Consider the following 18,031-nt stretch of genomic DNA (forward strand, 5'->3'; position numbering starts at 1 on the left):
CAGGGGAACATCTAAAACACAGCTTGCAAGAAAAATAAATGAAGGAGGGCTCAGTTTTTTCCTGTGGCCGCCTGCAAGCTGTGGCCATGAGCAGAGAGCGCTGCAGAGGCCACCCACGCCGGAGCTGCGGCTCCTTCCCAGTGACCTGTCCCAGCAGTGTCCCAGGGCACAGCCCCAGCACCCCTGGGCTTGCTTGGACACCTGTGCAGGGACAGCAGTGGGGAGGGAAAGGCCACTTCCAGGATGTAACCTGTCAAACCCAGCTGGACCTGCCTCGTCCTCTTGGCCAGTCGGGGGGGCAGCACATGGGGCTGTGCAGGTGGGAGGCTCTGCCTGCTCCTGATTTTGGGTTTCCTGTGGAAGAACTGCCAGTCTCAGGCTCTGCCCATGTCCCCAGCCCCACCTGCTCTTGGATGGCTCCAAGGTGCAGGGAGGGAGACCTCAGTTTCTGCTCTCTGATCCTCTTTGTCCAAGAGCGTCTGATTGGATGGGCTCAACATCCAAATAATTCTACAGAGCCCAAGGAATAACTTCCTGGGGCTGGTTCAGTCCCAGAGCTCTCTGTCTTTTCTTCTGGGCTTCCCTTTCTGTGATTTCTCTTGTGACTTGTGACATGACCCTACCCTGACAGGGGAAGTTTTGATTTCTTTTTGAGAGATCATTTACTCCTAGATAAACATTAATTTTCATTTTAATTTTTAACCTGTGTCTCTGAGGTGACAATGCTTTTGTAGGCCATGTAAGAAGCTGTTATCTTTGCCCACCTTTGCCTCTTTCATTTGCTTCACCCAGCAGGTAATGAGTAACCTGTCCTCCTGAGGGCTGGCAGAGGTGGTCTCACTGCTTCCTTCTCCATTCTCTTTGGGAATCATAAACACAATTTTTAGGGTCAGAGTGACATCTCTGTGCCCATTGCTTTTGGTAATTCCCACGTTGTGTGACAATGCCATTGCTGCAGTGTGCCCTGCTTTACCTCTTCTCTGCATTTCTCCCAGAAATGCTGATGGGGAAGGGTAGGAGCTGAGGTAGCCCCAGAGTGGGGCTCCAGGCACAAGGGCTCATTCACACCAGCCTGACACACTGGGGCCACAGCCCTGTCTCCTCAAAGCCACACAGGCAAGTCCTTGTGCAGGCAGGGATGTGGATGTGCATATCCAGACTCCCAGGCTCCTGCTCTCACCACAGATGCTGTTGTTTGTGACACACGTGGGTTTGGGCTGTTCCTGGGTGGTGCAGAGAGCTGCAGCAAGCTGACTTCATGTCCTTTCCAGTCAGCCCAGTCCCTCCTGAGATGGGGAGAGAGACCAGCTTTGAGTGGGGTGCTGTGTCAGTGCAGGTGTGACCCTTCCTGCCCCTTGGAACAACCCCCTAAAGGCTGATACCATCTCAGAGCACAGCATTCCCTTTCCTTGGGATCTGAAAGGATTCAAACAAAACAGAAGTCAAATGCTTTTTTCCTGTTTAGGGGGCATTATGAGATTAGGGTAATTTTCCTAAAGTGCTGCGTTGTTCCATGCCAGGTGCTGCCAGAAGGCCATTCTTACCCACCCCTGGTGACTCCATGCTCTGATTTTTCTCTCCTCTAGGTTGCAGAGAGGCACAGCCTGGTGTTCCCTGTCCTTTTGGGGTTTCCAGAGGTGGTGCTGGCTGGCAGGAAGGGCACACAGGGCAGCTGTCTCCACCTTCTGTCACATCCAGCACGGACATGGGACAGGTAGAACAGATAAGGATGTGTTGGCTGTGCTGCTTCTCAGATGTGTTGTTCCAACTGCAAGGGTCTGTGAGAGGCTTGAGCTGAACCTTGAGCTCTGTCCTTGTTGTCAGGGCTACTCTTGTAGGGCTTGGGGGACTTCTTTTTCTTAAGATAAATATGTCTAGGTGTTGTCTCATTTCTCTTATCAGTTTTGGTTTTTTTTTTGCTTTTAGTGGCTCTTGGGTCACATTTCAAGGTGATTTTTTTGGGGTTTTTTTGCAGTGTAGAGGGAAGAAAATTATTTTTGACAACACAAAAGCTGAGGTCCTTATGCAATCCCCTGTGCAGTTACTGGGAGTTCAGACAGAGCATGGATCATGATGACTCATGATAAAGGCTGCAAGAACTGGCAGGAGTGCAGTAGCACAGGCTGTTTGTACCTCAAACAATTACTTCTGTAAACAGATTTTTGTCATGTTTCTGAATCTCATGTTAAAAACGAACACATTGCCCAAGACCAGACATTGGGAAAAAATGAAGGGAATCATCCAAGGCTGAATGAGAAAGATTTGATGACCTAATATGTATATAATGCATACAGCATGTGTCTGAGGGGGTTCATCTTGTTGCTAAGAGGGAGGCCCAGTGCCTCCCTCTCCTCTGCTCCTTCCCAGTGACTGGGTGAAGATCCTGGCTGTGCTCAGCCCTCCTGGGAATGGAGGTTTCTGCACTCTACCCAAACACCTCCGTGCCCTCCTGACTGAGCATTTCTCTTGGCTGCAGGTTCAGCCAGCTGCAGGAGGGAGTTCCCCAGCTGTCAGCAGAGGTGCCTCCCTGCCACCCCTCCTGTCCCCCTGAAGTTTATCCTCTAAATCCCAAGTTGTTCTGGGAAATCCCTTGTCCTGTTCACAACAGGGATGGAGCAGTGTCATCTGCTGTCTCTGAAACAGCTGGGGCATTTTTCTAAGGAAAAACAAGTCGGCCTGAGACAAATCCCATGCACTGAGCTGCTCGCTGTGTCAGGCTGCAGGGACACTGCCATAAACAAGCCAAACCCAGAGCTTTGGTGTGAGCAGCACATAACTGCCTAAAATAATGCCTCCTGCCCAGAAAAATTCTGCATACGTGGGATTTCTGGGGGGAATTTGTTGGTTTCTTTGCTTTTGTCAGTACTTTTTGCCAGAATAAACCACAAAGTACCAGCATGCTTTATTTCCTAGGACTTTCAGTCCAAGCAAGGACTAAGGTGGAAGAGAGGAGGAATCAGGTCTTTTCATATCCAGAGTTCCTTTCTTTAAAAACAGACAGGTGATAAAACCACTGAAAAACTGATTTTATTTGTGGATGTAGAAAGAAAAGCTCATTCCAGCTATTTTCTGCTGGATGCTGTGTGAACATCCAGAATTAACCTCTTGCCTTAGGGACGATTGCACATGTATTTGAGGGTTTCTAGGTTCAGATTGAGCAGAAACCAGCAAAAATTCTAGCCAGTTAGCAAGAGCAAGAGATTTGTGAATCTTATTCTGCAGCCAGTTTATCCATAACATTGAGAAATGGTGTGAGTAACTTCCCTGCACATAAAATGCAGCTGCTTATTGTGCTGTGAAATTTAACAGTGCTGAGTGTAATTGATTTATAATTCGTGTGAAAGATAAAATCAATGATCTAAATTCAAAACAGAAGTGCTTTGGCTTACTGAACATTTGGAGTTTTCTTTGTGAAATGCTTTATCTTTTTGCTTTATTACCTCTTTAAAAATGTAATTTCATTGTTTCATGAGTTTACTATTACTTTCTTGTAACTGTATTTTTTAATTTATAGGCTCTACACAAACAAGTCTGATAGGCCCCAGTCATTTCTGTAGAGGATTTTAACTAAGAGGAGGCCCTTTGATACATTAAAATTTTTTAGTTACCAAAAAAGAGACTCCAACCACATCACGTGGCTGCTCACGTAAATGATTCCTCCATTGAGACACTTGAGTATTAAAAGGTAATGGGTGAGTTAAATATTTTTATGATTTTTTTCCTGTTTTCTTTTCAGTTGTTTAATTTCTACCCATTCTTTGGATTTCTCCTCAAACCTGCCAAGATGATACTGAAAAAGGTAGAAGAGGTGGGTGTGAACATAAAGAAATGCCTCAAGGAAAGGAAAGGGAGTATTAATGAGAACAACCTGATGAGCTACACTGATGCTTTGGTATTCAAACAAGAGGAATTTTAACCATATGGTGATTCCTGGTGCTTTATTCAGAGATGCTGATGAGGTTATTGCCCAATGAACATGCTCTGTGACAGTTTGTATGGAAATATTTAAATTTTGGGTAATCATCCTCCTACTTTAGTGCCTTCAATACTTCATACTGAAGGAAAAGCAAGACAAATTTTGTCATCAGCTGTCAGCTACAGTCCATTCCTTGCTGGAGAGTGCAGAGAGGCAATGTCACTTTTCCACTCTCCCCAGGCAGGCACATCCCTCCCTATGGGCATGGCAAGAGGGAGCAGAGTTACAGAGATGGGAAATTCCTCTGGCATTTGTGCAAACCCCTCAGCAGCTCCCACGTGGTGGATTTCACAACAGGAGCACTCATGTGGGAGTCTGGACCAGCCTGTGTTTGCCCTTTTCCTCCAAGTGTTTGCATCCGCATTCTTGGGCCGGGCAGTGACTGGGGAAAGTGTTTCCCACCAGCAGCAGGAGGCAGGACAGTGGAGCTGATGTGTCAGGGGTGTCCTGAGTCTTCATGGCTCTCCTGTGCCTCCTAGAAGGGCCTGGCACACACACAGAGACAAATTCCAGCTCCTCCACTTAGGTATTGTTCTGCACCTCTCATCAAATTTCTGCCTCCTCAGGATCCACAGGTAGTGCTTGGAAGTCTTGAGCTGGTCATACAGCCACTGCCTACAGCAGATAAATACCCTGTGGTGTTGAAAAATGGAAGAATTCGTGCAATTGGTTAATTTTGGGGTGTCAAAATCTCAAATGTGCAATTTTTTCTTCTGAAAACTGAAGAAATTCTGTACTGAAATGTCAATATGATGCAACTTGTCACTTGTCACTCGCCTGCATCCCACTGTAGTGTCTCTGGAGCCTGGGTTTCCTGTCCTAGTTCTGGCTTTTTATGCTAGAAGTGCTTTTTTTCTTCATATATCCCTAATAAAAGCAATATATGTTTTCTTTATGCAGATCATGATGCTCCTGCTCGTGGCTGGCACTCAAACAGCATCCACAGCATTGCAATGGAGCCTCCTGCTGCTGCTGCTGAAGGACCCCCAGATCCAAAGTAAGGTTTTGCTTTGCTTGCACAGTGTGCTGAAGTATCCTGCAGTGACTTTGTAAGTGATGCTCCCCTGTAAAAGCTTCATAGGCTCTCCTGTGTGCTAGAGCATCCAAAATCTGGGTGCTGTCCACCTCCATCCAAGCACTGAGTGCTGCCATTCCAAATCATCTGAGAGGCTGTTCTCTACCCCAGGGGCTGCAGACCTCCTGTCCTGGGGCATTCCAACCAGCATTCAGCAGGAGCTGGGATTCACAGGGGTTTTATCACTGTGCCTTTCCTTCGCCCTGCAGAGAAGGGTGACACAGAGACTGAGTTCTTGGCCCTGCCTTTGAGATGGCATTTCCCAATGCAGTGACCCATGAGGTGTGGAGATCCATCCCTCTGCTGCCACGAGCTCCTGGTGCCCCTCAGCTGACACCCCCTTTAAGGCTGCTGCACCCCCAGGGCACTTGCAGCTCTGCAGACGGAGGGGTGCAGCTCACCAGGGACACAGCACCAGGAGGGAGCACGCCTCAAGCACAGGGCTTTTGGAGGGGGGAGCCAGTTCCCCACTCCCTCATCTCTGAGTCCAGTCCAATGCCTGCATGACTTCAGGGCTGGGCACACTTCCCTTTTCCCACAGCTCAGCTCATAACCTGGAGTCTGCTCCTTGTTCCCTTCCTTCCCTGTAGAGCAGTGCTGCCCCTGGGCCACCAGGACATTGCCTCTGCCCTGCTGGGGAGCAGCTGGGCAGCAAGGGAGCCTGGCCCACGTCCCTCCTCTGCTCCATCACTGGGGAGCAGCCAAAAACTGCTGGAGCTTAATCACAGGATTGTTTAGATTGGAAGAGACCTTCAAGATAATGAAGTCTAACCATCAACCCAGCACCACTAAGCCATGTCCTCATGTGCTGCATCCATGTGGTTTTGGAATCCTCCATTGCACCTCTGGGTTTCCCCCACCCTGCTGGGTTAGGGCCAGGTCACGGATTAGTCAGGAATTCCAGTGAACTGGGTATCTGCACTAATGAAGGGTCTTACTGGCAGGTGCAAGCCCAGGAATTGGCTCTTCAGAAGAAGAGTTGGCTGCCAGACACAGCCCAAAGGGAGGAATGCTGGGTGGGCAGGCCAGAAGCTTGCAACATGCACACATGCTGCAGCAGAGCTTGGCAGTGCTGTGGGGAAGGGCAGGGATCCCCCTGCTCGCCCCGTGCTGCCAGATAAAACAGGGAAAATGGGAGATGCCGGATGAATTTAGCCCCAGCCATTCCCTGCACACACTGATTCTGCCGGGTTAATGGGAAATGAGTGTCTTTGCACCCAGCCTTGCAGCAGGTGAGTGCAGTTGGACTGAGGGGGTCATAAACCCTACAGATTTAGTCCTGACTCCTTCCCCAGCCCGGATTTGTGCTGGCAGGGTGTTCTAGCCCAGCAAGGACCGCACGGCTGGGCTGGCTGTGGCTCAGAGGGATCGTGGTGCCATCTCGTGGCAAAAATAAAGTAGAAATTCGATTGTGTGCAATGCTCATTGCTCTGGCCAGTGCAGAGGGGGGCAGGTGGAGTTGCTGCAATCCCTGCCCCTGATCCTTGCCCTTCAGGGCAGGAGCCCCTGGTGCCAGCATCACACAGGCTGGGCCGTGGGACAGCTGCCAATGCACAAAGTGAGTTGGTGTTGTTCAGATCTGGCTCTAAACATCAAGGCACCTGTCCTGCCCCAAGGTGTTTGCCTTCAACCCAGGTGAGAGTTGCAAGGCACAAACATGTTTTGCAGCTACAGGGGAGACCCTCAGGGCCACTGAGGAATGTGGAAATGGTATTTCCATCTCTGAGAGCCAATGTTTTCTGCTAGATAAATAGATAGCTGAGTCATAATCAATGTTCTGCCATCGCTTGGCTGAGCAAATAAATGGGAGGCAGGCATTTTATTTTGTGGAGATATATTCAGCTGTGTAATTCAGTGTGCTGGGGAGGGATCACTCCTATCCATCTGCTGACACAGGCACAAGTGGGATGCCTTTTCCAAAGGAATCCAAGGAACCTGTTTTCCTTGGATGTTTGCAGCTCTGGAGGCTGCTGTGCTGTGAAGGGAGGGATCCATCTTTCTGCTTCAAAGCCAAGAGCCCCAGAGCCCATGGCAAGGGGGCGGGTCTGAGGTTCCACCAGTGAATTTGTGCAGAGCTGAGCCCAGCTCAGTGTTGTTTCTTAGAGCACTCCACTGCTGCTTTATCTATCTTTTCAGTTCATGTAATTTTGGAGGGGTTAAAACAGGAACAGTCCTGGCCTTTCTGAAGCCAAAGGCAAAAGTATTATTTTATTTCAGCAGGACCAAGACGTTCTGCACAGAGCCGATACGTGGTTTGCTCCCCTATTGCTTTATCTGTCTCTCCTTGCCTTCCCATCCAAAGCACTGAGCAGAGGGCCAGCACCAGCAGCAGGGAGGCTGTGGATAAACCTTTAATTCAGCCTCTGCAAGCAAGAGGCACAGAAGTGAAGAACTGAGGCTCTCCCCAGGGCTGACTCACGGCCCACAGCTGAGGAATTTGCCCTAGTGAAACCACCCTGCAGGTATGGAGGGTCTGCTGTTGAGCTGGTGTTTACTAGGATGAGCATATGCAGAACTTCTCACCCATGGGATACATCTAACATTTTATCTGTTGTCACTCTGGGCTCAGGACCAGCCTTTCATGGTGTTTGCATTTCTGTGTGCTGCAAAGTTGGGTGCCAGGCATAGGAAATGTAATGAGGACATGGGATTAAAACTTTATTGGGTTCCCATGAAGGGGAAACAAACAGTATGATAAAGCACATGATAAGAAAATTCATGTGGAGGAGTGGGAAGTGACAGCAGGTAAATGGAAGGAAAATTGCCTCAGCTGGAATAAGGTTGTGGAATATGATGGCATGTAAGAATGAGATAGAGACAACAGCCAGGCTAAGCTACAGAGGAAAGGAAGCCAACTAAAACCAGCTCTCCCTTAATCCCTGATCCCCATTCTCTGTGCAAAACAAGCACTGTGAAATTGGGCTGCTTTTGCAGGGGAATTGCATGGCTGGTTCCAAAGGCCAGACCATCCCAAGCACAGAATGACTGCTGGTGTAGGGTAACATTAACCAGGGTATCTGAAGAGAGGGAACGCTCTTTGCTGCTGTTTAACAAGGTCAGGAAGGACAGAGATGTGTAAAACTAGCAGTGGGTGTAGTTTATTTTTGTGTCATTAGCCCTTTATGACCGGATGCTGGTGCAAATCTCATGTGGCCTCATGATTCAAATTGCAAACTTAGGAATGCAGCTCCTGTTTTGTTCCGACTGGGGAGCAGTGTTGAGCTTGATTGCAGCACTTGCTTCTCTGAGCAGGTTTGCAGCCTCTGGGGCATCTTCCAGGACACTGCTCCCAAACAGGAATTACTTAGTTCTCAAATCACATGGACCCATCACTTTTTTCACTCTTGGTGTTTGGCTTGGCTGCCTGGTGGGTGAAATCCTGGAAGGATTTTGCTGTGAGCTGTGGAAAAGCTCAGGAGGTGTCTATGGATGGCTCAAGCCTGTGACCCATGGTGTCTCTGTGGCTTCCAGCAAACTGTGGGTTGTTCTTCCTCAGGATTCCAGGCAGATTTCTGTGACAAGGTGAACCTTGGGAGCCAGGGTGTTTTCCTGCTGCTCATGGGCTGCATCCCCTCCACCAGAGCAGCAGCTTGGTCCCTTCACCAGCTCCGTGCATGTCTTGAGAAGTGGGGTGTGATGGCCAGCACCATGGCTTGTGTTTGCATCTCCCCCAGAGCACAGGAGCAGCCCTGGGGGGGATGGAGCAGTGGAGGAGGTGGATGGAGGCAGTGGGAGGGGATGTGGTGGTGTGGCAGGGTGGGGGATGGCGAGTTGGAGCAATGTTGGGGTCTTGGTCCCCAAAGCCCTGGGACGAGGCCGTGGTTATTCCCGCAGGACAGCGCAGGTTGCCTGAGGCTGAGGCCTCAATGTGAAAGTCGTTTGGGGGACGGTGAGGTCCAAGTCAGACTCGGAAACTCCTGGCTGGGGTCGGAAAGTGAATGTTTGGAGCAGCCCTACGAAGAAGACAAACAGCTCCATCTTGGCCAGGCTCTCCCCGATGCAGTTCCGTCGCCCTGCGGGTGAAAGCAGAGTGTTCACCTTATGGGAGAATCCAATGGAATGTTTGCCATGGACAGGTTAGCATCTGAGATGTTGCAATGGGAGCAGGAGGGAGACCTTGAAATGCACTAAAGCATTTTGGAGTAGAGGGGCCTGTGTTGTTGAAGGTTCCTGCCTGGTCTCTTTAGTCACAGGCTACAGCCATCTTGCAGGGTTATTGCACATTTATGGTGTGTGCCCTCTCCTCTCCTTAGCTCTCCCAAACCTCTCAGCATCTTTAACCCTTTCTTTTGGAAAGCAGCCTGATAGAAGAATGCCACCTCCTTCCAAAGTGGAATAGTTTGAAACTCACTTTTCCCATGGAATTTATCCTCATATACTACTTTTATCTAAAGTGTGCTTCTTTTTACTACCCTTCTTTGTGCTATATTTAGCAGTGGGAGAGCTGTGCTCTGAGAGCAGCCATTTGCCCAGATGCAGAACAATCGATTCCATTCAGTTTTCCGTTGCTTATTGACTGAGTTAAGGGCGGTGTTTAGACATGAAGACTCATTAGTGTGTATTGTAATGAGGTGGCCCTGCCACAGCCCCAGCTCTGTGCAGGTCAGCCCTTTAGTTACCTGTGGAGAAAGGCAGGAAAGCTCCTTTCTTTACAAAATTCCCTTCAGCATCGAGAAAGTGGTTGGGGTTGAACTGATGTGGTGTCTCCCATTGTGTCTTATCCAGCAGCACTGAGGTAAGGGATGGGATTACAATTATACCCTGGAAGAAAAGTACACAAAGGCACAAAAGATTGCCAAGTGCTGTTTCGGTTCATTTTCTCACACAGACTTTGGTGTCCCAGATTTGCTCCACCTGGGGTAGGTGGAGACCATGAGGGTTTTATCCCATCATCCAGCAGAGAGACATCAGTGAGATTTTCCCACTAGTGCCAAGGACTGAAGCCAAACCCCACATGGTGCTGTGAAAACCTCAAGTGGAAGGTGAGATCCTGCAATTCTCTGGCAGATACTTCACTGTGCAGATGGCAGCAAGGAGGTAAACCAGGGCTGCTCATGGAGTGAGGAAGTCCTGAGCCTGAGAGGGACTGGATTGAGTCCTATGACAACTCTGGGCTCAGTATAGAAACCCTTCTGGGGACGGTTTTGGACTCTGTTGTGTAATTTCCTCTAAGAAACCATTCTCCAACGGCACTGGTGAACCTGGGGAGGGTTTTGTGTTCCTGGGAGGCAGCAGATACCTACCTTGGGAAGGAAGTAGCCCCTGAAGTGGGTGTCAACAGCAGTGCAGCGGGGCACGTGTGGCAGGAGGGTGATGAACCGCTGCACCTCGTGCAGCACCGCGTTGGTGTAGGGCATCTTCCTCCTGTCCTCGTACGTGGCCCAGCTCCCAGCTTTGACTGTTCTCCCAATCTCCTCCTGGACCTTTTCTGGAAGGAACAAACAAAAGGGATGTGTCCTAGCAAGGAAGCCAACTCCCTCCTTGGATTTGGTTTGGGGGAAAAACCCTCGTTTTTCCAGAGTTTGAAGAGAGAGGATTCTTAAAGCAGCAGCGTGGGTTTCCCTGCTCTGGATTTAATTCAGGCATGTGAGTGGGTTGTTTCTGCAGCATCATACTCTGATCTCCACTCATCCTCTCTCCTAGCAAGTCAAAAGGGCTGTTTTATTGTGACTTCAACCTAATTACATTAGCAGTTTATCACAGAGGAGAGCTAGGATTCAGCTCTTCAGGCAAAAGAGCTGCTGTGGATCTGAGGCTAGGCCTCTTCCTTCCCCATTTCAGCCTTGCCATGAATGGAGTAGGTAAAACTGCTCACTTTGAATCTCTGGGTATTTCATCATGAGCAGGATGGACCACTGGAGCGTGGTGGCAATGGTCTCTGTTCCAGCCATGACCAGGTCAAGTATGGATGCCATTAAGTTGTCATCATGGAAGAGGCTGTCTTTCTTGTTCTTCTCCTTGAAAAATACAAGAGGTAAGAAAAGTCATAAAGCCATCAGTCTGAGTATTCAACAAGCACAGGAAATGCTGCATAAACTACAGTACAGCCGGCTGTGGTCTTGTGTTTGTGAAGTGGGTGATAAAATAGACCTGATCTTGAATGCACAGCACCCACCAGAGATGGAACACCACAGATGGAAGGTTTGGAGGAGAGTTTTGGTGCAACATCCATGTCCCCTGGAAGCAGGCTGAAACCCAGAGCCAGCTGCTGCCCACAGACTCAGCCTTGCAGGTTTGGGAAGAGCCTGGTCTCTGTCCTGAACAGGAGCAGATTCAGCTAATCCTGTCTCTGAGGGACTCCTCCTGCCCAAGGCCGGGTTTGAATTCCCAACAATGCTCAAAATCACCTTTCAGGCCATTTCTGCCTGGGCTTTAGAACTGTGATAACTCCTCCTCCACACAGCTGAGTAGAATACTTAGTGCCTAAGGTCAGCCAGGATCCAGCTGGAAAGAAGAAAAAGCTCAGAGCCCAAATATTTTGTGTTGAATGAAACCAACGGATGTGTGAAACTGCCGAGCCTCTGCTAAGTAAGATGCAGGGCAGGGTTAGGACTTGTACTGATGATTTATCATTCAAGTTCTTTAAGGGAATCATTCATCTTGATGGAGCAACAGTATCAATGATTAATTGATTTGTTTTCATAAAAAGAAAGGCAGAGTCAGCTTTCATGTGAATTCATGCATTTTCTACTAGGAGCAAGTAGTTGATCTCACATTATTAGTGCTACTACTTCAGGAATGGACTGAGAGTAGCTTTTGTGTCTTAATTTTGGTAGAAAAATGTACCAATTGTAAGAGTCTCACATCTGACTTAAATACCACTGGAGTAACAGCATGGATTTCAATAGATTTACACAACATGACTGAAATCAGGACTCAGCAACTCCTTTGGCTAGAAAATCCAAAGGAAACATTGCAAACAGCCAGGAGAGCCAAGCAGTCCAATACCTCTTGTTGCTTGAATATCAGTGCATCGATGTAGCTCCTCACACTGTTCTCATTGATATCCTCCCTGCTGGCCTTCATGTATTGCCTTAAAATGGCACGCACATCTTCGATTTTCTTGAGCATAATCTTGTGGGTTTTGAAAAGAAATCCAAGGAACGGGTAGAAATTGAAATACTAATGAGAAATTTAAAAAGAGAAGCATTAGGCCTGCAGAAATACCACACAGAATCACACAGAATGCCCTTGGCACATGCTGAAACAGCTTTTTTCCTAAGGGCCAATGAATCAGTTCAGTTTTGTCTTCAGCAGCAATATCTCAGCATCCCAGGCACTTCCCAGGCAGATTTTCATAAGCTAAAGTGACCATAGTTCAGATCTCATTTTAGCTCCACACAGATGTGCAGGATGGGTCAAAAGGAAAGGAAGTAGGGGGAATCTGGCAGCAGATTTTGGTGACCAAAGCAGCACATGGAGAACTGTCACATTTTAGGTGTAACGACTGGTTCTGAACATCTGAAAGCTGCTGAGGTAAACCCTACAGTTGGTGTGGCTCACGTGAAAAAATTATTTATCTGTGGGACAGTTTACTTACGTTTAAATTTGGGGATCCCAGAAGAATCATAATTTCATCTATGAGTCTTAAGAGAGTGAGAAATGTTGGATCCTTGTAGTCAAACCTGTCCCCAAAGAGCATGACGAAGGTGACGTTGATGGGAGCGCAGTTGAAGGAGGGCAGGCTGAAAGGTTCCCCTGCAGCAGGAGCAGGGTGGGAAAGCTGTGAGACGTGGAGCAGCTGTGACACACACGAGGCTGGACAGCCCCAGGATGGTCCCCAGCTCACCTTTGAAGGATTTGATCATCTCGATGAGGAAGTGGAGCTCCTCAAAGATCCTGCCCTCTATCATTTGTTTGCCCATGCCGAGGTTGCGCATGCTGGACACGGTGAACCTGCGCGTTGTCCTCCACAGCTCCCCGATGGAGAAGAACAGACCTGGGCAGCCCGTGAGAAATGTGCTGGGCTCAGGCACAGAGGAGCCCCCCACACCGAACCAAACAGGGCACTGGGGGAGCAGGGAGCTCCACAGGTGTTTCTGCTGCCTGTTTTCGCACGGATTTAGGGACTGAAGGTCTCCTCTTTCTGTGTGCCTCATCCCTGTATCCTCTCAGCTCCATTCTCACTGGAGCTTGGGAAAAGCAAGCTCCCTCCCAGCCCAGTTACCCCAGTCCTCTCCTGAGTGGCAGATGGGCAGGTGTAGCTTTCAGACCAGTATGGGTTGGCTGTCGAGCTGGGGGAGATGTTGGTTTGAGTTTGTCACAGGACATTTGTGACCTTGCTGGTTGCAAGTCTAGGGCTCAAGCACCTGCAGCTCCTCCCTTCATCCTATTCTAGTTATAAAGGTAATTTATCTGTGTGGGATGGGATAATTCAGTCTCCTAAACCCTAAAGTGTTTTATGGAGATTCCCAGCAGTGTTGTATTTTCAGCAGTGGTGAAAATACTGACATTTTGTGGAGGTTTCTGAGCTCATGCCACGATGATCTCTAGCACCTCCAAGCAGGGATGCATATTTCATCCTGTCAGAGTGCTGTAAAAAAAAAGTTGGGTCAATAATCCAAAAACTATCTCAGATTGTGGTCAGTTGAAATGCTGGGTGCCATTATTTCACATCTTCATCGTGGCTGTGAGGCTTTTAAATGTGTTTGCTTTTCTGTTTTAAAGCCGTGTAATTTGAATTTGGATAGCAAAATCGCTCTAAAAAATGTCAGAGCAAATTTCTAATCTTCAATTTTTAATTTTTCTCTAGTTTATGCAATTTCATCTGGATCATTCCTTTTTGAGAGCATCTTCACAGTCAACAAATTGGCATTTTCTGAAGAAAAAATGTTTCATGGGAAAATTTGTGACCATTGTTGCTTAACAGCCCCTGAGAGCTTCCATCTTTGGGTCACCTCTAAGTGCCTCAGACTTGGGCTGACAAGGTAAATTGAAAGGACTTATGATGCAATGCTGATATTCTCCCACAGGGATGTTTTACATGTAAATTAGCTCTAAAAAATACCTTTTTCCTCATCGATTCCTTTTATTTATGTAGTGATAAATTCACCTATTGATATTATGGCTGGGTAATTTAATTTCTAATTCTAATCCCAACTTCAGCCTGTGACCAACATATAAAGCTGCCTTTTGGTTCTCCCAGCTAAATCTTTACATGAAACAGAGGATGGACAAAGCAAAAAGTCCTCTGAAATAGTCAGGGGTGGAAAAATGATGGGGTGGTTTGTAGGGCTGAATTTCCAGCCTCAGCCTCTTGCTTCTGAAGCTGTTTCAGGCTGGTCAACCTGAGGACTTTTGTGGGGAGGCAAAGGTGTGGGAACTGACACAACAAAGGCAGTGGGAGAAAGGGAAAAACCCGACAGCTCCCAGCAGCCAAGCCAGGTAGTCCAAAGTCTCCTGGAAACGTGAGGAGGGTTCATAAACCAGTGGTGACAGCAAGCTGCTCACACCAACATTGCACAGAGATTAACCCCAGAGTTACCACAGTGCCTTCAAAAATCCCACTCCTCCCACCCCTCAACTCTTTGGATATGGATGGGCTGCAAATGCATCAGCAGAAATGATGGAAAGCCAGGAGCCATTGCGTGCAAGGAAAGCCAAATGTTTGCTGTCACTGGGCTTCAGAAAGGGATGTTTAAAAGCTGGCTCCAGGGATGCTCAGTTGGGCTGTGCATCATCATCATCATCATCATCATCATGGGCACTAAGCAACAGCGTTGTCCCTCCCATCCCCCCCCTCATTGCTCTAGTACCGTTTTTGTTCTGAATTTGGTCAAATATTGGGATGGATGGTCTGTCTACAAACTCCTCTGTGTAGTTCACAAGCGCCTCTCTCACAACTTCGTACCCGGTCAGGACCACAACCTTCTGGAACCCAAAGTGCAGGGTGAAGATGGGGCCGTATTTTTCTGCAAGCTGAAAAAAAGAGGCGAGCTGTGATGGTCAGGAAGGGAGGGAGAGCGCATGGAACAGCACCTAGTGCTGTCTGAAAGGACATTTTTCATCCTGGCAGCCTGCAGGGAATGGCTGCAGAGCCACTACCTGCAGAAGGGCACCTGTGAGCCAGAGCTCATCGTGGTCAAACAGGAGGCATTTTGTACAGATGCCTTGCTGGTATCTGTATGGAATTCAGGCTTCTTGCCATGAAGGAGCCCCCACCCCCATCAGTGCATCACTAATCTGGCTTTGCTGTTAAGGAGAAAATAAGCGGAAAGCAAAAAAACCAAAACATCTAAAGACTGGACCTCAAATGGCAACTGAAGTTGGCAAACAGGAGAAAGACCAAAAAAGAGAAGATAGTTCTGTGCAAATAATGATGCTGTCACAGAGGAAAGCTTTGGTGTGATGCTCCTGATATACTAAAGCACTCCTGCATCCTGCTACAAGAGGAGCAGTGTCTCTTTTCACAGGACAAAGGGGGCACCCTTCATTGCCCACCCAACAAACCCCAGTCGGTGCCAGCTGCATCATGCAAACACCATTTTTTGCTCTCCATGGGGTGAGATGGAGGGATAACCCCTCTGGAAAAATGCCAAGGCAAAGGTAAGCAATACCAAGCAGAGCCTAGCAAGGGACAAAAGCATGTGGAGGTAATTCCTAAGCGCTGTTCAGAGGCTGCAGCAGCGTCTGCCCAGCCCTGCTGGGTAAACTGACCCCAACCCTGACATTGCCCATAACAGCTCCAGGTGCTGGGGCCTCGCCCCGTGGCAGCACAGCCCGTGTTTGCTGAGCACGGGTGTCACAGGAGCCGTGGACACCTGGCTGGGAACCCCCCTCTGCCTGTTTGCTCACTCTCTCCGTGACCCCAGTGTGGGTCAGCCCCAAGGGAGCCATCCCCAGAGGAACCATCCCCGAGAGAACCATCCTGAAAGAACCATCCCCGAGAGAACCATCCCCGAGGGAGCCATCCCCGAGGGAGCCATCCCTGAGAGAACTATCCCCGAGGGAGCCATCCCCAGGGGAGCCATCCCTGAGGGAGCCATCCCCAAGGGAGCCATCCCCGAGAAAACCATCCCTGAGGGAACCATCCCTGAGAAAACCATCCCCAGGGGAACCATCCCACAGAGAACCATCCCCGAGGGAGCCATCCCCGAGGGAGCCATCCCCGAGAGAACCATCCCCAAGAGAACCATCCCCGAGAGAACCATCCCCAGGGGAACCATCCCCGAGAGAACCATCCCCAAGAGAACCATCCCCGAGGGAGCCATCCCTGAGAGAACCATCCCCGAGGGAGCCATCCCTGAGGGAACCATCCCTGAGAGAACCATCCTGAAGGAACCATCCCCTAAAGCCAGGTGGGAATGCCCAGCAGCCCCAGGAGCAGCCTCATCCTGCACACAGTGGGGTGAGTTTTCTTAATTACGGGTTATTGGAAGAGCTCACAGGTTATTCACTCTGTTCTTTAGCACAGCTTTCCCATCTCTCCCTTGCATTGCCATCTAGACTTTAATGCATATCCCATTCATCAAGAAGGAAAGGGATTTTGCAGTGGAGAGTCTGGATTTGGCCCTCTCCACAGCAGTTTTGGGGTCACTGCATTGTGGAATTCCTCTTGCCAGATCTCCGGGGCATAGGGGAGGGAAGCAATTTAATTTATGTTAGTTATATCCTAATGCTTTAAAAGATTTCTGGGTGTCCAAGCTGTCAAATTAATATTTCAAATCCCACAAGCATTGTAGTCTTCATGTACATCACCACAATTACATGAAGAAATCCCATATTACCCAGAGGTCTTTTTTAATGGTTGATTGCTAAATTACATTGCATCAACACAGACATTGACTAGAAGAAGCCCAGAAAGATATCATAAAGCAATTTTCACACCTTTACTATTTAGTTTGAATTAAAAAAGACAAAAAGTTCTCACTGATAAATCCCAGGCAACTTTAAAATCTATGAGGGTCTGGGTTAGGGTTGTTTTGTCCTACCTTCATTAGTGATTTATCTTGCCTTCTAAGATCCACCAAGTGCAGGTTACCAATGATCGGAAGAGGAGTTGGACCAGGAGGTAATTTAAAAGCTGAATTTTTATAGCCAGTTGAAAAATAGGCTACAGCTAATAATACTGCTGCACACAGCAGACAAACTAATGCAGGATCAGAGAGAAATGAAATTAAAAAAGACATTTTTTTTTTTAAGTAATAATCTGGTTTTTGGGGTTAGAAGCAATAAAAATGCAGTGGCACTGTTCAGTTTCTGCCAGCTGGCTCTCTGTTTGCTCTCTGCAATTGCTACAAGCACTCAATTCTTATTAAGGTTTGTAGAGTACCTAAATAAATACTGCATACTCCACCCTCTTTAAACACCTCAGAGAATGTGGTCTAAGCAGTTTGCAAAGCCTGTCCAGAAGTAAAGAGAGTTTCAAATTACAAACCCATGCATGTGTGTGCAAGAACATATACATGGGAAAAGGTGCTTGGCATTCCTCTATAACCTCCTCCTCCCTGAGACCTCAAGGTCCCTCATTAGCAGTACTATGACCCTCCAAGCACTCTGCTGACACAGGGAAATAAAAAGGCTCTTGGAATCCTATTAGAACCTCCAGATTCAGGCTTAGGTAGGATTTGAGATCTCCATGTTACTAGAGAAAAATATCAGTGGTTTTACAGGAGACTTTGGCTTTCTTGATGTCAAGTGGAGATCAAAGGTTATTAATAATGGTAAAGCCCAACTATCCCTGGGGGGTTGTAGCCCATAAACTTCTTCATAAAGTCAGCTCTGAACTGCCCGGGAGGGATGTGATTTCAGACTTTGTGTCTGAGGTAGAAGACATGTAATAGCTAGCCACAGAAAATTAGCTTGGATCAAGTGATCATGAGTGGATTCATGAGTGCAATGGAAAGACAAAATTAGATTTGAAACTTCTGGGAGGACTTCATTTTGTTAGAGCAGCTTCTAAGGGATAGCGGGAAGAAGTTAACAAAGTTAATGTAGCCAGCTGACCTGGCAGGCTCCAGAAGGGGAACAAGACAGGAGAA

The 18,031-nt window shown here is 48.1% G+C and overlaps 2 protein-coding genes across 2 annotated transcripts in view; one reads left to right on the forward strand and one right to left on the reverse strand.

Moving 5' to 3' along the window:
• CHLSN (cholesin) overlaps positions 1-6,332 on the forward strand; it is a 138,988-nt gene extending 132,656 nt beyond the window's left edge. The window contains exons 8-11 of the mRNA XM_084216249.1: positions 1,587-1,714; positions 3,737-3,808; positions 4,877-4,973; positions 5,642-6,332. Coding sequence (XP_084072375.1) covers positions 1,587-1,714; positions 3,737-3,808; positions 4,877-4,973; positions 5,642-5,958 — 614 coding nt within the window. The 3' untranslated portion in view covers positions 5,959-6,332. The remainder of the gene's footprint in view (positions 1-1,586; positions 1,715-3,736; positions 3,809-4,876; positions 4,974-5,641) is intronic.
• A 2,541-nt stretch (positions 6,333-8,873) lies between these two features.
• Positions 8,874-17,179, reverse strand: CYP2W1 (cytochrome P450 family 2 subfamily W member 1; the record flags this gene model as incomplete). The annotated part of the gene is made up of 9 exons (XM_084216750.1): positions 8,874-9,064; positions 9,671-9,812; positions 10,295-10,479; positions 10,867-11,008; positions 12,000-12,173; positions 12,592-12,749; positions 12,841-12,990; positions 14,807-14,969; positions 16,982-17,179. 9 exons carry the CDS (start codon positions 17,177-17,179, stop codon positions 8,874-8,876), a joined length of 1,503 nt encoding a protein of 500 aa, XP_084072876.1.
• Positions 17,180-18,031: the final 852 nt, after the last annotated feature.

The sequence above is a fragment of the Fringilla coelebs genome (genome assembly GCF_963513975.1).
Source record: "Fringilla coelebs genome assembly, chromosome: 16".
NCBI lineage: Eukaryota > Metazoa > Chordata > Aves > Passeriformes > Fringillidae > Fringilla > Fringilla coelebs.